Here is a 21,618-nt window from a genome sequence, read left to right as displayed (position 1 = left end):
TAAATCTGTTTGCTCTTTTGAAAATGGATTTCAGTGCAGAATTCTGCTGGGGCAGCATTATTAACTCATTTGTTTTGAAAAAAATGAGTTAATAATGCTTGGACAGAAATGGGGCCTCAAACAATGTAACTGGTTGCAGTGGGACTTGGATTTTTCAGTGCTATTCTCATATCTATCAGGGAGCTGTTATCTTGTTTTAAGGAGTTGTTATTTGGTTGCCTTCCCATTGTTCTGCTGATTGGCTGTTGGGGGGAGTGATATAACTCCAACGTGCAGTCCAATAGTAAAGGGTAATTGAAGTTTATCAGAGCACATGATTGAGGGCACCTGGGAAACTAACAACAAGTCTAGCCCCATGTTAAATCTGTTTGCTCTTTTGAAAATGGATTTCAGTGCAGAATTCTGCTGGGGCAGCATTATTAACTCATTTGTTTTGAAAAAAATGAGTTAATAATGCTTGGACAGAAATGGGGCCTCAAACAAAGTGGTTTGTGCTGACTTCTAAAGCCTGCTAATCACAATCCAATGTAATATATCAGATGGGCACTCTAAATTTACATATACATACAGATGGTAGAGGGTTGCATTCTCCATTAAAACACTACAAGGGACAGGGCCATGGACCAAATAGCACAGAAGTCAGAAAAACTGACATGTGAAAGGCCAACAAAGCAAACTATATTGGGTTTTAAACCATCAATAACCAAAACAGGTTATGGCTAGGGGTATAGGTGTTTGAGGGTGACATGGTGAGTTGTTGGGTACTAAATTTGCAGCAGAGTACATGGGTTTATAACTACACCACTGTTATAGGCTGCATCAACACATTGCTATAATGCTAGTGATTGTATTCTAAACTGCATGAAAATGTGCCACTTGTTCTTGTGGTGCATTTTTTGGGGGTAATTTCTAACTGAAAGCAATTAGCAACAACACCAATAATCCACCAGTGTTAAATATTTAACTGCAACACTTCCATCTATATACAGGGCCCTAGGACAATATTTCTTCTGTGTTGACTTGTACATTGCCAGGTAGAACTCTTGTACTTTTTGGGGGGTTTTTTAACAAAAGTGTGCAATTTTTCATTAAAAACCAAGGACAAGAGTCCACAATGACTAAACTGGAACAATTTAACCTTTTTAGATACTTTTGAGTTTACTGGCATTCTAATAAAGAGTGCACTTTGCCAATGCAATGGGATTTTATGTAAGGCATACACGGTCACATTGTAGGCAAAGTTGAAAATGAGACAGATCTCCATCAAGAGTTATCGACCCAATTTTATACATAAAATATCACAGTCACATGTAACATATGTGAGTAAATATACTTTGTGATGTTGCCTGTTTTAAAGGCTCAAAGGCCACATTGGTTTGGGGCCATACACACAGATATTTTTAAATATATTCCATTTATCACAATTTCAGTTGTTTGCACTCAGAAATATTTATATCCCTATTTATCTGATGATGTTGGTAATCCCCTTTAGCAAAACTTTTTTGACTACTAGTGTATTTATTGCCTAAGACACAACCGTTTTTAACAAATTACAAGATTTCTATCTCCTCTTAACACAGACAATCACTTTGTTTGCTCTGCAGACATCTTCATCTTCTGGCTTCCTTTAGCCCTATCTTAATCTTCCTTTTAAATTCCAAATCAATCTGTTTTGTCTCCTACTTGTGTGCCTTTTCCTTTCTTCTCATGCTCTCTTTTAGCCTAAGAGTTTGCCCTTACTTCGTTCAGTATTAAAAAATATATATTTACCATATTAAAATTGGTGGCATGACAATGAAAACGTAACAAATTTTCATGGCATAGCACCCATTGATGTTTCGTAACAAATTGGATCAATTCATTATGGATCAAACACCTTTTACCAATTATCTAGATCAATAGGCCAATTTGATGGCTGAGAATCTTTCATGAAACATGCACGGTTCACCATTTGATGTTTGATAATGATGCTTCTTATTCTTTTTAAGAAGGCATTCATTTGACTTTATTGTCTATTTTTGATCAGTGAAATATATAAGCATTGGTTAATATGCACAAAGAGTTTTATGTCTTAATTTGCATTTATTAATATGTTTATATTTAATCATTGTCATTTTGATTTGAGAAAGTATAGGATCTGTTATCTAGAATGCTTGGAACCTAAGGTTTTCTGGATAAGTGATCTCTCTGTAATTAAGAGCTCCATACCTTATGTCTGCTTAAAAACATTTAACATTTAAAAGCATTTAAAAATGTATTAAACCCCTGCAATCAGCTTTGTTAAGATCAAGTACAATGTACTGTTTTATTGTTGTTACAGAATATATATTTATATATTGGTTGGCAACTGGCACATTAGCCAATCAGTTTAGAAATAATTGTACCGTAATTGTACTAAAAGGTGATTGTTAAAAAAGGTTGTTTAAGACTTCTGACCAATGATCTGCAATGTAATGAGCTGGGTAGCAACATGGTTGGTTCATTTCACATTCATCATTATTTAGACTCTGGAAACAGAAATGCTATATTGACTGCACATATCAGAAATGCTGTGTTGGTTGGTATATGATTATATGTGTATTGTAACATAAAATGCATTTTAAATAGCTTTTGTGATATTTTTAGTGATGGACGAATTTGCGCCTTTTTGCTTTGCCGAAAAATTTTGCGCGAAATTCGTGAAACTGCGAAAAATTCGCGAAACGGTGCCGCGTCTCATTTTTTTCAACGCCGGCGAAAATTTTTTTGACGCCGGCTAATTTTTTCGGGCACATTTTCGCGGGCATTTCGCAAATTTATTCGCTAGCGGTGAAATTCGCGCCTGCCGAATAAATTCGCCCATCACTAGCTTTTGCTGATAAAATTTTCTTCTAAGGGTCCTATGATTAAACATGCCAGACTTTGTGACTCCCTTCCTCGGCTTCCTATTTGCATGTGTGAGTCCCAGTAAGGTATACCCAGTATCAGTGAAAGTACCCAAATTGTTCCTACCACATGGGGCATTACTAAATTTATGAAACCTAGGGAATGCATCACATATCCTTAGGTCGTATTAAGCACCAGAATATGGAAAAGTATTTCTTTTTTTAGATGCTGACTACTTCTGAACTGAACAGCTTATCAAAATTCAAAGTATAAAAATAAATTTATATAGACATAAACCACGAATCCTTCATAATCCTCATGTTATCTACATGTAATATTAAATGGTATAATAACTACAGTATTTCACTGGGTTCCAAATAAATCTAAATAAATGAATGTCAACTCAACCATATATCTGTCAAGGTCTTTTGACATCTCTGGTTATTTATGTATGTATGCTTCATTTTATTGTGCTACTTGTAGTGAGAAGAGATGTAGTGAGGTTCAGAGAAATGAAGGACTTCGGAAGTCATGAGAAGGAGTTATATGTTGTTCTTTGCTTTGTAGGAATCCATTATAAGGATTTTAGCAGTAGCAGGCCTATTTTAAGTAGATGAGAGGAGGAGAATTTTTGCAGCAGAGTTTAATTTAGGCTGTCGGAAGACGTGAATTAGGGAGGTCAGTTAGTAGTAGGTTACAGTAATCTAGGTGGGATAGGCTGAGAACATGCATGAAAGTTATGTAAGGCAGGTTCAGTGTGCTATTAATGAAAAGCTATATTCCTCCGTTCCTAAGAAAAAAGAATATGCTATATAGTGTATTAACTTCTACCTCTTGGAACTACTCACAAGAGGTAGATTTCAAGCTTGTAGTATAGAAGTGTTCTTTCCGTGATCTGTCCTATTCTTGCCGTGTTCCCTGCAGAATAAATCACATATAGTGAAGTACTGTCAGGTTCTTATTCTAAGAGCCTGTGGTCGTCTGTACTTACTGGAATGCTTACTATTAAGCCACTATTAAGCCACAAAACCTGGTAATCCGGTAGTCTCGCTGGTGCGGTTTCCAGAGGTAGATTCGCTACTGTCGTTCCCTCCTACGTTGCTGGCGGGCCTGTGTAGGGCTTCCATTATGGTTTCCAATCCTCGTGGCAGATGCTACAGCTTAATCGCCAGGTGGTGTAGTGCTTGGTTTTGGATCAGTTTTATATATATACAGATATTCATTAGGCATAGTGGTTTTTGTATAAAATAATAATAATTTTATTCAGCAATGAATAGCCCGACGCATTTCGTATGCTTCATACTTCTTCAGGGGCATTACATACGTGGACTAGTGGACCTTTTTTATCGGTGCTGCTTGATCATTTGATTCTGACTTAGCGCGTCGTTTCCCTACCAAACAGATGCATGATAGTTGCCAGTTATTTGTAAAAGAAATGGATGAGTTTTGGCAATATTGCATAGAAAGAAGTGGCATGTTCTGGACATGGTGTCAATATTAGAGAAAACAAGGGAGGAATCATTGACTACCCCAGACAATACGATGTGTTGACAGGGTTAATGAGCATGCCAACAATAGAAATAGTACAGGGGGAAGAAGGAAATGGTTTAGGTGGATGATTATTTCAGTGTCTTTTGGATTCAGTTTGAGATGGTGTTGTTTAATGTAAGTGAAGATTGATAGGAAGAAAGTGTCAGGAGCGCTTCGCTCCCCATCCAAGATGGTGGCGTCCAGTGCCACGCACTGACATCATTGCGCCAGACGCGTGACGTCAGCGCGACGAGGAACGCCGAGAGATTTTAAAATAAAAGCCCTTCCAGGTCACGGGTTTGATGCAGATGATAGGATTTCCTTTGTGTTTCCAGGGTGCTTCTAATTTTGCTACTGACTGATTCCTGAACCTTTTGACCCTGCCTGAAGATTGCTATTGCTACTCACCTGCCTGCCTATTGATCTTTTGCCTGAACTTGACCTATGCCTTGACCCCTTTGGATTCCGTGAACTTGTCTTTAACTCCTAAGCTTCCTCCTTGGTCTGGACTTCTCTGCTAGGAGCCGATAGGCCCCTGATAGAAAGAGATTTAAGTCTCAGTTTCTGCTGTTATAATATAATAAACAGACTGCTAAACAGATTTGGATAATATCATCAGCATACAGCATAACAACAAATGAAAACTGTTTAGCCACCCCATCTGCCAGTGGAAGAATGTTTGCACCAGTGTGCAATATGTAAGAAATGTCATCACCTTTAACAAGGCCCTAAATGTGCTCTGTGTGCAATTGAAATTCGAAATGTAATAAATATCTACAGAGGTGATCCTGGCCATTTTGCCACCCGAGGCGGCCTTCGTTCTGCTGCCCCCCCCTCCCCACGGCACTCACATTTTCAGCGCCGGAGGGGGTCGGGGGCATCCACGTCGCTAGTGCAGAGAGTGCAATTGTGCTCTCTACACTTGAAGAGCCGTATTTGCGGGTTGAAAAAACAGAAATTCGACTCTTAGTTGCCAGAAACGACAATTTGCCTCATTGGCAGAGCGTCCCTGAATATCTCATGAAGATTATATTGCAAAATGTTATTTTTTGTTCTTATTTTTTACATTTCCATCTTAGAGATATAAGTCCACTTGTCCTGAAAGACTCCTGCCCTGTATCTGTTTTATTGGATCATAGGCCTATAATTAAAATCATTAGGGAGCTAGCCTGCTGTTGGAAACGTGTTCTGAGTTGTGCTTGGTATGGGACTTTTTAAATGGCTACAAATCAGGCACATCTGAGCAGTCCAATTGATTGGAACATTCCCAGGCTATGCCAAAGGAGCACCGATCATCTTTCAGCTCCAGTAGGGGCCCATTTTTTGTGGAGCTGGAAAGTGACACATGATTAGAGCACTTGACCTATGATAAGATTCTCCTTAGTCTCTCACATTCGTTCAATAGCCTATTATCATCATAGTGCTCCTTCAGGTACCCATATCTTTCATTCCCTGCCTTTAATTGGAATAAGAAAAATAATGGCTCACATCTTCTTGAATAGGACAGAACATACAGTATTGTGACAGGAAGCAATGGGAGCAGCCTGCTAAAGGCCTTTTTCCTTATAAAGTCATCTGTGTCATTGACAAGGTCTTGTCTACACAATGATCAATTTGTCATTTCAACTGAGGCAGTGATTCTGCCTTTTTTCCTTTTCGTACTTTTCTGTAAATCAAGATGTTTGCCTACACTGCATCATCCATACTGAAAACAATCTGCAGTCCCTGTGGTAATTTATCTTTGAGGCTGATATTAGCTTTTTAATTATTACCATTGGTGATTAGCCTGCAAACACAATTGTGTAGATCTGCCTGTGGACAAACTGAAGCCCTGTACAAATACTGCAACTAAAGTTTACAACATTATAGAACCATTACAGTATGTATGATTATGTAAAAGGTTTTCAAGAATTACTGAAATGATCACTTGGCACACATTGCTGATACTTCTACTAATTCTCTGGCAAATATTAACATTTTCTTGTGTTTATTTTATTGTTTGTGGCCCTATTTTGTTTTATTAAAACAACATATCTGTGAATGATATTTTCAGGGCAGTGAGTTTTTGGAATTTTTTTTGGATAACAGAGCTTTCCATGTATTGGATCTTCATACCTTAAGTCTACTAGAAAATCATGTAAACATTAAATAAGCCTAATAGGATTGTTTTGAGTCCCAGAAGGATTAGTTATATCTCAGTTTGTATCAAGTACAAGTTACTGTTTTATTATTCCAGAGAAAAAGGAAATATTTTTTCAAGATTTGGATTATTTTAATAAAATAAAGACTATGGGAGACAGCCTTTCTGTAATTCAGAGATTTATGGATAACGGGATTCCAGTTACAAGATCCCATACCTGTATTTCATATCACAAGTATGTGAATATTGCCAAGGGGCTGTAAGTTTGTGTGGTTGCATGTATTACATCCAGTACACAGAAGGAAAACAGAGAGGCTTTTCCTAGCCCAAAGTATATAGCTTAACTGACCAAAACACCTAATAAATATTCCATCATACCTAACAGCAAGCTTTCATCACCAGGCTTTATATAGTGCTGTAGTTTATAGAGTATATTAATATTTGTTTGTATTTCTATATATGTTTATCATGTTATAAAATATTTATGAAAATGTATTTGCCCATCTAACAATGCCTGATTTTTTTTTTTTTTTAAGGGAACAGAACTTCTTGATGACCGCAGTCCATCAGAAGCTACAGTGAATACCACATTCAACATTTTGGTTATTGATATGAATGACAATGCTCCACAGTTTAATAGTTCAGAGTACACAGTTAGCATTCCCGAGCTGGCTCAGCTTGGCTTTGCATTACCTCTGTATATTCAAGTGCAAGATAGAGATGAGGTGAGTGTGACTCTTGTTAAATCTCTGCTGCCATATAACAGCTGGAACTCATGTTAATTTACCATTTCATGCTTTGTTACCTGTTCTGTAGTTGGTAATTAGAATTTACATTTGTAGGGATAAATACTAATAGGCTGAGGTACATTTGTTCTTTAGTGATTTTCCTGGTCTAGTCAAGTAATTCCAGCACAAGTCAACAATTTGGAATTCTCTATTTAAAAAAAAAGAAAGAATGTTAACTTGAGTACACCAATAGATATTTTCAATATGGCAAAAACTGGCAAAAACTGCAACAAAATTTACTTATACTACAACATGATGATTTTTATAGACATCATAGTTTACCTTATAATTATAATAAATCTCTATAAAAGGCTTTGTCCATACTCAACCTTTCCCAGAGCATGGGGTTAGGAAGCACCTAAATACATAAAATATCAAATAATGGTGCTCTTGCCAGAATGCGGCAGTTTAGTTATATGACACCTAGCCCAAGCCAGTACAAAGAAAGCAAAAATGTGATTAGAACCACTTATTGCTGCCCAGGTGCAAATTTGCTTAGAGTTGATAAACAAGCTCAAAGTTTTTTTTTTTAAAAAAAAACCACATATTTATATAATTTTTCTAAATAATGTATGTTAATAAAAACAGCTTTTTTATAGATGTTTAATTTTGAAAAGAACTGGACCTACATTTATTATCTATTATACGTTTGTTTGGCCGATGATGCATTTTTTAAACCCCCCTTTTGACATGAGCTCATTCAGTTGAGCTTATGTAGAAACTGTGCATAAACACAAACCTCCATATGTAATAAAGGGCAAATTTATATCTAGAAGTTCAGATAGTCTTTATGCATCTTTTCTACATACACTCAAGTGATTGAGCTCATGTCAAAACGGGGGTTAAAATTTCTCATTACTATTTATTCAAATGGCTTGGTGCAACAAATCTCCAAAAGATTGGCCTGAGTCCAACAATACACATTTCAACCTACTGTATATCAGAGAGGCCGCTCTGGATGACCACACTCATCATCATGTGTTAACTAGTAACTAGTCCACTGTAAATAATCAGACTGTATAACACATGAGCCATTAGTAACCTGTATAATATATATCCTTAAGAACAATTCTTAGCGATACCATGTGCCACATGATGCACTGAAACTTGTGTATCCTGAAAAATACTGCAATTATTTTATAAAATGCAGACTTTATCAAGGAACACTTTACTGACTTTAACTTACAATCGACTGTATACATAATTTCCAGTTTATTCCCTTACACAAACACAAATATAGCACCACATATTCTGGCTTCCTTAATAATGTGATTATTGCACACTAGTTAGTTTGTTAGCCAGTCCAATATATATTCACACTTTGAATAATCAATACTGAAACCAGTTTCCTGCTGTCTTTTCTGTTTTAGAAGATATGAGATCTGTCAAACGGTATCATGAGAGATTCTTTTCAGGTCCTGTGTTACATCTTTCACTAGTTATTTTTCAACCAAGTCCCCCAGCTGCAAATTGTAAAGGTGTATGTGTATGCCTTCTGCATGGAAGCTTGTAGCACTGCTTACATTCTTTTGAAAGCTTTCGCAGATGCCTGGGTGACAAAGCATTTGGTGAGATGTCACACACACAATGAGCTGAATTATAATTTTACATCAGTGAGGAGAGGAAGTGCAGAGTGAGAAATTTGCAATACATGGACTACACTAGCAAATTGACCATAAAGAAAGAAAATCAATCACAAGGGAAAGAGAGATAAGCTAAGGTGATTCAGGCTCCGATTGATCTAGGCTGCACCAGCTTGAAAGAAAATTAGGAGAGAAGTGAAAGAAAATACAAAAAATAAAATCAGAGCAACTGATGGAAATGTATAGATCTAAATACAATGATTATAATATGCTGCACATTGATTTCTGTCCTTTCAAAGTACAGTATTATGTAGGCTATAGCAGGCCACTGTCTTTCGAAGATGCTGCATACATTACTCTCCACTCTGTGCTTTGCTTCTGCGTGTCCCAGTATTCCATTTCTGAGTTTGCCCTTAAAACTATCTCTTTAATTCACAATTTGACACCTGCTTAATGCTGGGTATATGCCTGCTTATTGCTGGATTAATACATGGGTGCAGGGTCTTTTACATTGCAGCTTGGAGTGGTCACACACATTGATGTCTGGGCAGCATGCAACTGTGGAAAAAAACATGGCGGCTAGCAGCCAGTTATATTTTTGCATGTGAGTTATTTCTGGGCCTATTTTATAAACGGTAGTTTGAGTGCTGTACTGAGCATGCCTGGATGCTATTCACAAATGTTCTTATACTATATATCCTAGTTTGCATTTTAATGAAAGGGAACCATGGAATTACTACAGGTATAGGACCTGTTATCCAGGATGCTCTGCACCTGGGGTTTTCTGTTTAAGGGATCTTTCCATAATTTGGATCTTCATACATTTTTCAACTGAAAAATCATGTAAATAAAACAAATTGGCTGGTTTTGCCTCCAATAAGGATTAATTATATCTTAGCTTGGATCAAGTACAAGGCACTGTTTTATTATTACAGAAAAAAACATAATTATTTTTACAAATTTGTATTATTTGCATAAAATGGGAATCTATGGGACATGGCCTTCCTGTAATTCAGAGCTTTCTGGATAACCAATCCCATGCCTGTATCAGCCTGGACTTTCCATAACAGGTGCAGCGTAGAGATCTTCTCCCCCTCCTACTTGGCCCTACAACACCCTTTTCCAGTAAAACACCCAAACACCTTGGTTGGAAAGAAAAGGCTACAGATATTTATTTAATAACCATAACATTCGTTCACTAAATATCTGCAACTGATTTGAAGTAAGTGAATCAAACATTGATGATGTTATTAAAACTGTACTGGAAGTGACTCCATCCCAACACAAATTCAGGGGGAAAAGCTTGTGCTGCAACTTGAAATAATCCAGCAAAATGTATGCTATTTTTCATCCATATTTGTACATGGTACACATTTTGGTAATTGTAACTGAACAAGCACCCATTATTATACTTAAATTCTGGGAAAATTATTATTATTATTATTATTACATTATTAATAATATTATTAAATTATTGATAATATTATTAAATTATTATTATAAACATGTGTTTGCAGTGCAGTTTTGGACTTCAGTCTTTAAGTGGGTTATAAATGAGCTGGAGAGAGTGCAGAGACGTGCAACTAAACTGGGTAGAGGGATACAAGACTTAAATTATGAGGGTAGGCTGTCAAGTTTGGGGTTCACCGTACCGATTTAACAATGTAACTATGTAACTATGCTCCAGACCTTGGACTGACAATAAATGATCTATTTTGTATGAAGGTCCTTGAGCGGCAGACCCATTTGCTAACCCTGTCCTTCCTAAGATTATAGTTGCAAATAAAATCTTAAATCTGAATGTATGTGTCTGAGAGTCTGATCTAAGCAGCACATTATATCAATGTGGTGTAATGTGTACTCACAACAATGTGCCTAAACTCAAAGTGAACTCTTATATGTCCTAGACTGACCTTGGAGTGAACCTTTAAATAACCATTTAGTATGATATAATCTGAGACAATTTTCAATTGGTTTTCATTTTTTATTATTTGTGTTTTATGTTATGTCTTTATTTTATGTGATTTATTTAGCTTTTTATTCAGCAGTCCTCCAGTGTGCAAGTTAAGCAGTCTGGTTGCTAGGATCCAAATGACCATGCATTGATTTGAATAGGAGAGGGACTGAATATAAAGACGAGTAATCAAAAGTAGCAAAAACTATTAATTTGCAGCTTTTGAGAGTATTTCTTTTTAGATGGGGTCAGTGACCCCCATTTGAAAGCTGGACAGTCAGGCGAAGGCAAATCATTCCAAAGGTTTAAAAAAGAAAAAAAGTTGCTTAGAATTAGCCATTCTGTAACATACTAAAAGTTAACTTAAAGGTGAACCACTCCTTTAAAATTTAAAGAACCTAATGTACTTGAAGGTAGGCATTTCAATCCCATTGTGGTCTCAGACCCTATTCCATCCAAATTTTTATTCCACAAAGTTCATATAAAGCTATCGTATTGATATTATTAGACAACATGTAGAAAGCTGGTCTAAGGCCTCAATAAATTTCAGCCTTAAATAACCCTGTTTGCTATTTATGCCAATACTGCAGGCAGATAAATGTTATAGTGTAAGAAAGATCAACAGACGTTAGTAACCATCGAGGTAAAACTATTTATTTCTCTCCACCACAATGAACCAGACTTATTGTCTACTTGGCCTTTCAAAACTGGTCATCCAAATTGGCATGATGCAATCATTCTGATCTCAGCCCAGAGATAACATTGTGGAGGGGACTACAAGGATCATGTATATCCACAGCCTGATGGAATGTTCCACCTGATACTATTAAATATTAGTGAGGCATGGCATGGATTTGACCCTTTATATGGGTCAGCAATATGCTGTCTCCCTGTTACACCTTAAGAACAATTTAATCTGCCCCGATCCAGGTAAACCACAGCTCATTTGACTCCTAGTTCTTTCCTTTATTATGTGTGACCCAGAATATACTCACCAACCATATTACTAATGAACTGGATTGTGCAGTTGCCACAAACACTTACTATGGTTCTCAGGAAAAGTACTACTGGCTGATTAAGGGTTAACCAGAGACTGATATGTCACATAGCACATTTGCTGCCACACTTTTCCAAGTTCTTTGTTCTCTTATCCCAACATAGTTCATGTAGAGTTAGCGTTGCAAGACACTAGCTAATTTATCTTACCCCCATAAATTCTGACTTATAGAATAACCCAAGGGACAAAGAATTGGTCAAAAATAATACCGTGCCTGGCTAATCCTGAAATGAGACAGAGAAAATTAGGTTGTAAAACCAGCTCAAATCTATCACTGTCTATCAGTATAAACGTAACCCTAACAAAAGAGCTTTCTACAACTTGACTAGTGATTTCTACTGCCAGCACTTTTCACTTTTAATAAAATCTGTTTGTATATAATGTCTTTATCCTCCATGTATGGGAGGGAGGGGGAGTCATTTTACTTGTGCAGATATTTGATCAGTTTTAATTAAAATGTAGCTAAGCAGAAAAGGGAGTGATAAAAGGAACACAAGTCTATTTAGTTTGATTTTCTGTCAGTCGGTACAATAGATTAGAGAGACACAGGCTTATCTAGAAAACACAAAATAAGCACATATCTACACACAGCCACTGAAGTAAATGTAAAACCGACTTGTTAAGGGCATTCAATTGACATCATGAAGCCATTAAGCTGGCACATAAACATTCATTTTATACCATATAGAAGTCAATTGTAGGTACATGTTTGTTACATTTTTCTTAAATGATGTGCCCAACTTTCAGGATATACATTGTCTTCCTTAGGGCACATAGCAAAAAAAATCTGTAGGGACACACACAGGATATAGGATATGGTTACCACTGACAAAATCCAGAGGACAATATTAACCTGATGTTAGGTTCAACTGCAGTCAACATTGTGTTGCTATAACATTATTGGTGGTGTCTACATCAAGCATGGGAGACTAGGGATGTAGCGAACGTCGGAAAAAAAGTTCGCGAACATATTCGCGAACTTGCGCAAAAATGCGAGCGGTTCGCGAACGGTTCGCGAACCCCATAGACTTCAATGGGAAGGCGAACTTTAACATCTAAAAAAGACATTTCTGGCCAGAAAAATGATTTTAAAGTTGTTTAAAGGGTGCAACGACCTGGACAGTGGCATGCCAGAGGGGGATCAAGGGCAAAAATGTATCTGAAAAATCTGCCTGTGTGTGCTTGGAAGAGATAGTGTAGGGGGAGAGCTGTTAGTGATTTCAGGGACAGATGATAGTAAGTTTGCTGGCTAGTAATCTGCTTGATACTGCTCTGTATTGGAGGGACAGAAGTCTGCAGGGATTTGAGGGACATTTTAGCTTAGGTAGCTTTGCTGGCTAGTAATCTACTGTTCTCTTTAAACAACTGCCATACGTTGACCTTGTAGGCATTGTTTGCCCAGTTTTTTTGGACGCAGCCACTGAAGCACAGTTGCCAGAAAAAATATGCCATATAAATGCTGAAAATAGTAATTTTTCGCCATACGTTGACCTTGTAGACATTGTTTGCCCAGTTTTTTTGGTTGCAGCCACTGAAGCACAGTTGCCAGAAAAAATATGCCATATAAATGCTGAAAATAGTCATTTTTTGCCATACGTTGACCTTGTAGGCATTGTTTGCCCAGTTTTTTTGGTCGCAGCCACTGAAGCACAGTTGCCAGAAAAAATATGCCATATAAATGCTGAAAATAGTAATTTTTTGCCATATACGTTGAGTCAACGTATGGCAAAAAATGACTATTTTCAGCATTTATATGGCATATTTTTTCTGGCCTCTGTGCTTCAGTGGCTGCGGCCAAAAAAACTGGGCAAACAATGCCTACAAGGTCAACGTCGTTGACCTTGTAGGCATTGTTTGCCCAGTTTTTTTGGCCGCAGCCACTGAAGCACAGAGGCCAGAAAAAATATGCCATATAAATGCTGAAAATAGTCATTTTTTTGGTCGCAGCCACTGAAGCACAGTTGCCAGAAAAATTATGCCATATAAATGCTGAAAATATAAATTTTTTTGGTTGCAGCCACTGAAGCACAGAGGCCAGAAAAATTATGCCATATAAATGCTGAAAATATAAATTTTTTTGGTTGCAGCCACTGAAGCACAGAGGCCAGAAAAATTATGCCATATAAATGCAGAAAATATGCATTTTTTTGGACGCAGCCACTGAAGCACAGTTGCCAGAAAAAATATGCCATATAAATGCTGAAAATAGTCATTTTTTGCCATACGTTGACCTTGTAGACATTGTTTGCCCAGTTTTTTTGGTTGCAGCCACTGAAGCACAGAGGCCAGAAAAAATTAAACCAGTAGGGTTTGCACCCTAGTTTGTAACGGTGGCGGAGGGAGGAGGACGCTAAAGGACAGCTGTGTGTGGAGTCATGAGGCTTGAAGAGAAGGACAGCTGCATAGAAGTCAGAACAAGTCTTCCGGCGTGCAGTAACCCTCCGAGATCCACCCCTCATTCATTTTAATAAAGGTCAGGTAATCGACACTTTTGTGACCTAGGCGAGTTCTCTTCTCAGTTACAATCCCTCCTGCTGCACTGAAGGTCCTTTCTGAGAGCACACTTGAGGCTGGGCAAGACAAGAGGTTCATGGCAAATTGTGACAGCTCTGGCCACAGATCAAGCCTGCACACCCAGTAGTCCAGGGGTTCATCGCTCCTCAGAGTGTCGATATCTGCAGTTAATGCCAGGTAGTCCGCTACCTGCCGGTCGAGGCGTTCTTTGAGGGTGGATCCAGAAGGGTTGTGGCGCTGCCTTGGACAGAAAAACATTTGCATGTCTGACGTTACAGACTGGCCAAAGGGCTTTGTCCTTGCAGGTGTGCTCGTGGCAGGATTACTGGCACCTCTGCCCCTGGAATGTTGATGAGTTCCTGAAGTGACATCACCCTTAAAAGCATTGTACAACATGTTTTGCAGGCTGGTTTGTAAATGCCGCATCTTTTCGGACTTGTGGTATGTTGGTAACATTTCTGACACTTTATGCTTGTACCGAGGGTCTAGTAGCGTTGCGACCCAGTACAGGTCCTTCTCCTTAAGCCTCTTGATACGTGGGTCCTTCAACAGGCATGACAGCATGAAAGACCCCATTCTCACAAGGTTGGATGCAGAGCTATCCATCTCCGCTTCCTCATTATCAAGGACTGCATCATCCACGGTCTCCTCCCCCCAGCCACGTACAAAACCAGGGGTCCCCAAAAGGTCACCACTAGCCCCCTGGGAAGCCTGCTCCTGTTGGTCCTCCTCCTCCTCCTCCACAAAGCCACCTTCCTCCTCTGACTCCACTTCTGGCACCTCTCCCTGCGTTGCAGCAGGTGCCTGGGTTCGTTCTGGTGATTCCGACCAGAAATCGTGCGCTTCCAGCTCCTCGTCACGCTGGTCTACAGCCTCATCTGTCACTCGTCGCACGGCACGCTCCAGGAAGAAAGCGAAGGGTATTAGGTCGCTGATGGTGCCTTCGGTGCGACTGACCATATTTGTCACCTCTTCAAAAGGTCGCATGAGCCTGCAGGCATCGCGCATAAGCACCCAGTAACGGGGGAAAAAAATCCCCAGCTCTGCAGATCCAGTCCTACCACCCAGTTCAAAAAGGTACTCGTTGACGGCCCTTTGTTGTTGCAGCAGACGTTCCAACATAAGGAGCGTTGAATTCCAGCGAGTCTGGCTGTCAGAAATCAAACGCCTGACTGGCATGTTGTAGCGCTGCTGAATGTCAGCAAGGCGTGCCATGGCTGTGTAGGAACGTCTGAAATGGGCCGACACCTTTCTGGACTGGGTGAGAACGTCCTGGAATCCTGGGTACTTGGAGACAAAACGTTGGACTATTAAATTTAACACATGTGCCATGCAGGGCACATGTGTTAAATTGCCCAGTCTCAACGCTGCCAACAGATTGCTTCCATTGTCACACACCACTTTTCCGATCTGCAGTTGGTGTGGGGTCAGCCACCGATCGGCCTGTGACTGCAGAGATGACAGGAGTACAGATCCGGTATGGTTTTTGCTTTCCAGGCACGTCATCCCCAAGACAGCGTGACAACGGCGTACCTGGCACGTCGAATAGCCTAGGGGGAGCTGGGGGTGCACAGGTGTGGAGGAGGAGAAGGAGGACCCAGCAGCAGAGTAAGAAGAAGAAGAGGAAGAAGACGAGGTAGAGAGCGATGGAGGAGTAGAGGTGGTGGCAGAACCGCGTGCAATCCGTGGCGGTGACACCATTCCCTGCTTCCCAGCCATTACCAAGTTCACCCAGTGGGCAGTGTAGGTGACATACCTGCCCTGACCATGCTTGGAGGACCATGCGTCAGTAGTCATATGGACCTTTGGCCCAACACTAAGTGACAGAGATGCGGTAACTTGGCTCTGCACATGTTGGTACAGGTGTGGTATTCCCTTTTTAGAAAAAAAAATTGCGGCTGGGTACCTTCCACTGCGGTGTCCCAATTGCTACAAATTTGCGGAAGGCCTCAGAGTCCACCAGCTGGTATGGTAAAAGCTGGCGGGCTAAGAGTGCAGACAAGCCAGCTGTCAGACGCCGGGCAAGGGGGTGACAGTCAGACATTGGCTTCTTACGCTCAAACATGGCCTTCACAGAAACTTGGCTGGTGGCAGATGACTGGGAATGGGAACAGGTGGTCAAGGTGGAAGGCGGAGTGGAGGGTGGTTCAGACGGGTCAAGGAGAGCAGAGGTAGAGCAGTAAGATGCTGGACCAGAAGGAGTGTGGCTTTTAGTTTGCCTGTTGCCTTTGAGGTGTTGCTCCCAAAGTGCTTTGTGCTTGCCGCTCATGTGCCTTCGCATAGAAGTTGTACCTATGTGGCTGTTGGGCTTACCAAGGCTCAGTTTCTGACTGCACTCATTGCAAATTACAATGCTTTTGTCAGAGGCACACACATTAAAAAAATCCCACACTGCTGACTTTTTGGAAGTGTGCGATCTGGCGGTAACAGTAGAAGTTGGCGGCATTGGCGGCAATGGCGGGTGCGTTGGCCGGCTGAACACAGGTGCCGATACATGTTGTTGCCCTACTGATCCCTGCGGGCTGTCCTCCCTGCTTCTTCTAAGTCTTATTCTCCTACTGCCTCTCTGACTCTCCGTCTCTCCATCTGAACTACCCTCCTCTTGCTCTCTTCTACTAGGCACCCACAAAACATCAATCTCCTCATCATCATTCTCCTCAGATGCATCAATTTCTTCTGACACATCACAGAAGGAAGCAGCAGCGGGGACCTCCTCCTCATCACTCATTATGTCCATCTCTATCGTGTTCTCTGCCAGAATTAAATCTGGTGTAAGGTCCTCATCTCCTTCATCTTCTTCTGGCAATAATGGTTGCGCATTACTCAGTTCAAGAAACTCATGGGAAAATAACTCCTCTGACTCCAGTGAAGAAGGGGCACCGGTGGTGGAGGAAGTGTTACGTGGGGTGGCCATAGCAGTGGAGGATGAGGAGGATGTTGTGGTAAAGTTAGAAACGGTAGAGGATGGGGTGTGCTGTGTAAGCCAGTCAACTACCTCTTCAGCATTTTGGGAGTTCAGGGTCATTGGCTTTTTAAAACTGGGCAATTTGCTAGGGCCACAGGATTGCATAGCAGCACGGCCCCTAGCACGGCCTCTGCGTGGCGGCCTGCCTTTGCCTGGCATTATTTTTAAAAAAACAACAACAACAAAAACTCAGTTGGTTTTTCTGGAAACGATAATACACACAGCTAGATGGCAGTTTGAAGAAAACAGTGTGCAAATAATGCCTACAAGATCAACGTATACACTACTACAGCGGTGGATACGGATTACGTAAAATATATGAATGCTGCTTGAAAAAAAGTAACTCAAGTGGTTTTTCTAGAGACGATAATATTATCAATATTTAGACAAAATGTGAACAAGCTCACACAGCTAGATGGCGGTTTGAAGAAAACACTGTGCAAATAATGCCTACAAGGTCAACGTATACACTACTACAGCGGTGGATACGGATTACGTAAAATATATGAATGCTGCTTGAAAAAAAGTAACTCAAGTGGTTTTTCTAGAGACGATAATATTATCAATATTTAGACAAAATGTGAACAAGCTCACACAGCTAGATGGCGGTTTGAAGAAAACACTGTGCAAATACTGCCCACAAGATCAACGTATACACTACTACAGCGGTGGATACGGATTACGTAAAATATATGAATGCTGCTTGAAAAAAGTCACTCCGGTGTTTTTTCTGGAGACGGTAATATTATGGATATTTAGACAGAATGTGAACAAGGTCACACAGCTAGATGGCAGTTGGTTGAATAACACACTGGGCAAAAAATGCCTACAGGGCAAATAATGCCTAAAAGGTCAATTTATACACTAATACAGCGATGGATACGGATTACGTAAAATATATTATGGCTGCTTGAAAAAAGTCACTCCGGTGTTTTTTCTGGAGACGGTAATATTATGGATATTTAGACAGAATGTGAACAAGGTCACACAGCTAGATGGCAGTTGGTTGAATAACACACTGGGCAAAAAATGCCTACAGGGCAAATAATGCCTAAAAGGTCAATTTATACACTAATACAGCGATGGATACGGATTACGTAAAATATATTATGGCTGCTTGAAAAAAGTCACTCCGGTGTTTTTTCTGGAGACGGTAATATTATGGATATTTAGACAGAATGTGAACAAGGTCACACAGCTAGATGGCAGTTGGTTGAATAACACACTGGGCAAAAAATGCCTACAGGGCAAATAATGCCTAAAAGGTCAACTTATACACTACTACAGCGATGGATACGGATTACGTAAAATATATTATGGCTGCTTGAAAAAAGTCACTCCGGTGTTTTTTCTGGAGACGGTAATATTATGGATATTTAGACAGAATGTGAACAAGGTCACACAGCTAGATGGCAGTTGGTTGAATAACACACTGGGCAAAAAATGCCTACAGGGCAAATAATGCCTAAAAGGTCAACTTATACACTACTACAGCGATGGATACGGATTACGTAAAATATATTATGGCTGCTTGAAAAAAGTCACTCCGGTGTTTTTTCTGGAGACGGTAATATTATGGATATTTAGACAGAATGTGAACAAGGTCACACAGCTAGATGGCAGTTGGTTGAATAACACACTGGGCAAAAAATGCCTACAGGGCAAATAATGCCTAAAAGGTCAACTTATACACTACTACAGCGGTAGTAAAATAAAAAAAAGTAAAATAAAAAAAAAAATGAATATTAAAAAAAAAAAATTAAAGTTGGTGCTGCTGAACTACTAGGAGCAGCAGATTAGCACACCAGTCCCACTCCCCAACACTGCTAGACTAATAGCACTGGGCTCTTATAGTAGTAGTAGTAGTAGTAGTAAAACAACAAAAAAAAAATAAAAGCAGTCCTTACAAGGACTACTGTTATTGCAGCAGTCAGCAGATGAGATCAGAAGCAGGACAGCTGCCCACTGCAGCTACATACAGAGCACTGCAGTAGAAGGTAGATTACTAGCCAGCAAAGCTACCTAAGCTTAAATGTCCCTCAAACCCCTGCAGACTTCTGTCCCTCCAATAACAGAGCAGTATCAAAACGATTACTAGCCAGCAAACTTTCAACTGTCCCTGAAATCACTAACAGGCAGCAGCTCTCTCCCTATACTATCTCTTCAGCACACACAGGCAGAGTGAAAAAACGCTGCAGGGCTTCGGTTTTTATAGGGAAGGGGAGTGGTCCAGGGGAGAGCTTCCTGATTGGCTGCCATGTACCTGCTGGTCTGGGGTGAGAGGGCAAAAAAAAGCGCCAACAATGGCGAACCCAAAATGGCGAACGTCGCGCGACGTTCGCGAACTTCCGGCGAGCGCGAACACCCGATGTTCGCGCGAACAAGTTCGCCGGCGAACAGTTCGCGCCATCTCTATGGGAGACATGAACTGACAATCTCAAATACGTGTTCTAAAAACTGGATGCATATCACTTATATTTGCCAATCATGTTACAAGGAAAACCTGCTATTTATTAGTGGGTTCTCCTGCTCACCCAACTATTACTGTACGTCTTGTATGCTAATACTAAGGAAATTCCATATTTCTGTATGAGAAATAAGAGGAGCAAGGAACTATCACATGGAGCAGTAGAGCCTTTCACAATGCAAAACACAATGCGAAAGCGTTCTTAAAACATGCCTCCTGCTTCACATAAAGCACTGCCTTATAAACAAATATACACAGTTTTAAATTTATTATGAGAACAGACATACAAATGACACCCACAACTGCTGGTTTAATAGCACATATACCGCCAAATAATCCAGACCCATATTGAGCTATGGGACCTTTTATCCAGAATGCTTGGAACCTGGAAAATGAATCTTAATTAATTTTTAGTTTGGATCAAATACAAGGTACTGAGTCTAAGGGGCAGATTCACTAAAGGGCGAAGTTACTAAAGTTAGCAAAAGCGTGACGTCATTTCATTACTTGACGATTTACTAAAGGGCACAGGCGTAACTTCGCTAGCAAAGGAGATAGACTCTAGCTGTAATTCGCTCCCTTACGCCTGGCGAAGCTGCGCTCTGGTGAAGGGACGTAACTACGTAAATTCACTAAGATGCAGATTTTACTGAACTTTACATCTTGCGCCAGACTTGCCTTCGCCACCTCAGACCAGGCGAAATGCAATAGTGTCCCAAAAAACGCTGGCAACTTTTCGTTTTTCAGGGTGATAGGCTGCAAAAGATCGTAAATTTTTTCTGGGGTACCCGGCTTTCCCCTACATTTCCTAACATATGGCACATAAACTATACACTGGGGTCATGTGTAGGGCAATATAACAACTCTATTTTATTTTATTAAGGTTTCCCGGGCTTGAGTACTGTAATGTATTGGTTGCAACATATAAATCCATTCAACTTTAACTTGCCACCATATGCAAATTAGCCAATGCTAGCACAACTTCGCCTGACTTAACTTCGTATTTTAGTGAATTAGCATTGTCCTGGTGAATCTAAGCCTGGCGAAGTGTTGCAATGTGAGCGAAATGGATGCTAGCTCAAATTCAATGCTTAGTGAATCTGCCCCTATGGGAGACAGCCTTTCGGTAGTTCAGAGCTTTCTGGATAATTGATTTCTCGATAACTGATCCGATACATGTATTCAAAGTTGCAGACAGCCTATTTCTTATCTCTTTAGATCTCATCAGTACAACATATTGAAACTTTGCTTCTGTGGGGGTAAGACTTGTAGAACACTGAAGCAAAGAAACCAACCATCACAGAAAGGCTTAAAGGAGTCAAGAGCCCTTTGTAATGCAAGACATGCAGTGTAAGACTTCTTAAAACAGAAGGCTAAACACATGGCATTGCCTTAAAATCAAAATACTTTATTTAATATATTATATGGCCTTCTGTTTTAAGAAGTCTTTCACTGCAGAGATAAGAGAAAAGGAAAATGGAAAAATATATGTAAAGAGAAGAGAGAATATAAAAGACAATAAATAAACCTCATATAAAATAGTTAGGAGAGTGGGTCATGGTCTAAGGTTTTCTCGTTGACCTTTGGCGCCAAATTCTGACACTTTATAAAAATGTCCACAGTCTATTAATAATAATAAAATAATATAAAATAATAATTAATAAAAATAAATAATGTTGGCACTATCCATACCAATCTGCATCTCTTAAGGAACTGATCAAGCTCAAATAAAACCTACACTAAGCACTACAACAA

At 39.8% G+C, this 21,618-nt stretch overlaps 1 protein-coding gene across 1 annotated transcript in view; it reads left to right on the top strand.

Annotated features, from left to right (window-relative positions):
• Nucleotides 1-21,618, top strand: part of cdh23.L (cadherin-related 23 L homeolog) — a 588,894-nt gene that overhangs the window by 291,186 nt on the left and 276,090 nt on the right. Inside the window, exon 11 of the mRNA XM_041568893.1 lies at nt 7,072-7,260. Coding sequence (XP_041424827.1) covers nt 7,072-7,260 — 189 coding nt within the window. The remainder of the gene's footprint in view (nt 1-7,071; nt 7,261-21,618) is intronic.

This window comes from Xenopus laevis, chromosome 7L (assembly GCF_017654675.1).
Source record: "Xenopus laevis strain J_2021 chromosome 7L, Xenopus_laevis_v10.1, whole genome shotgun sequence".
In the NCBI taxonomy this organism is placed as follows: domain Eukaryota; kingdom Metazoa; phylum Chordata; class Amphibia; order Anura; family Pipidae; genus Xenopus; species Xenopus laevis.
The sequence above is the reverse complement of the archived record's forward strand: the minus strand, read 5'-3'. Positions and strand labels throughout refer to the sequence as shown.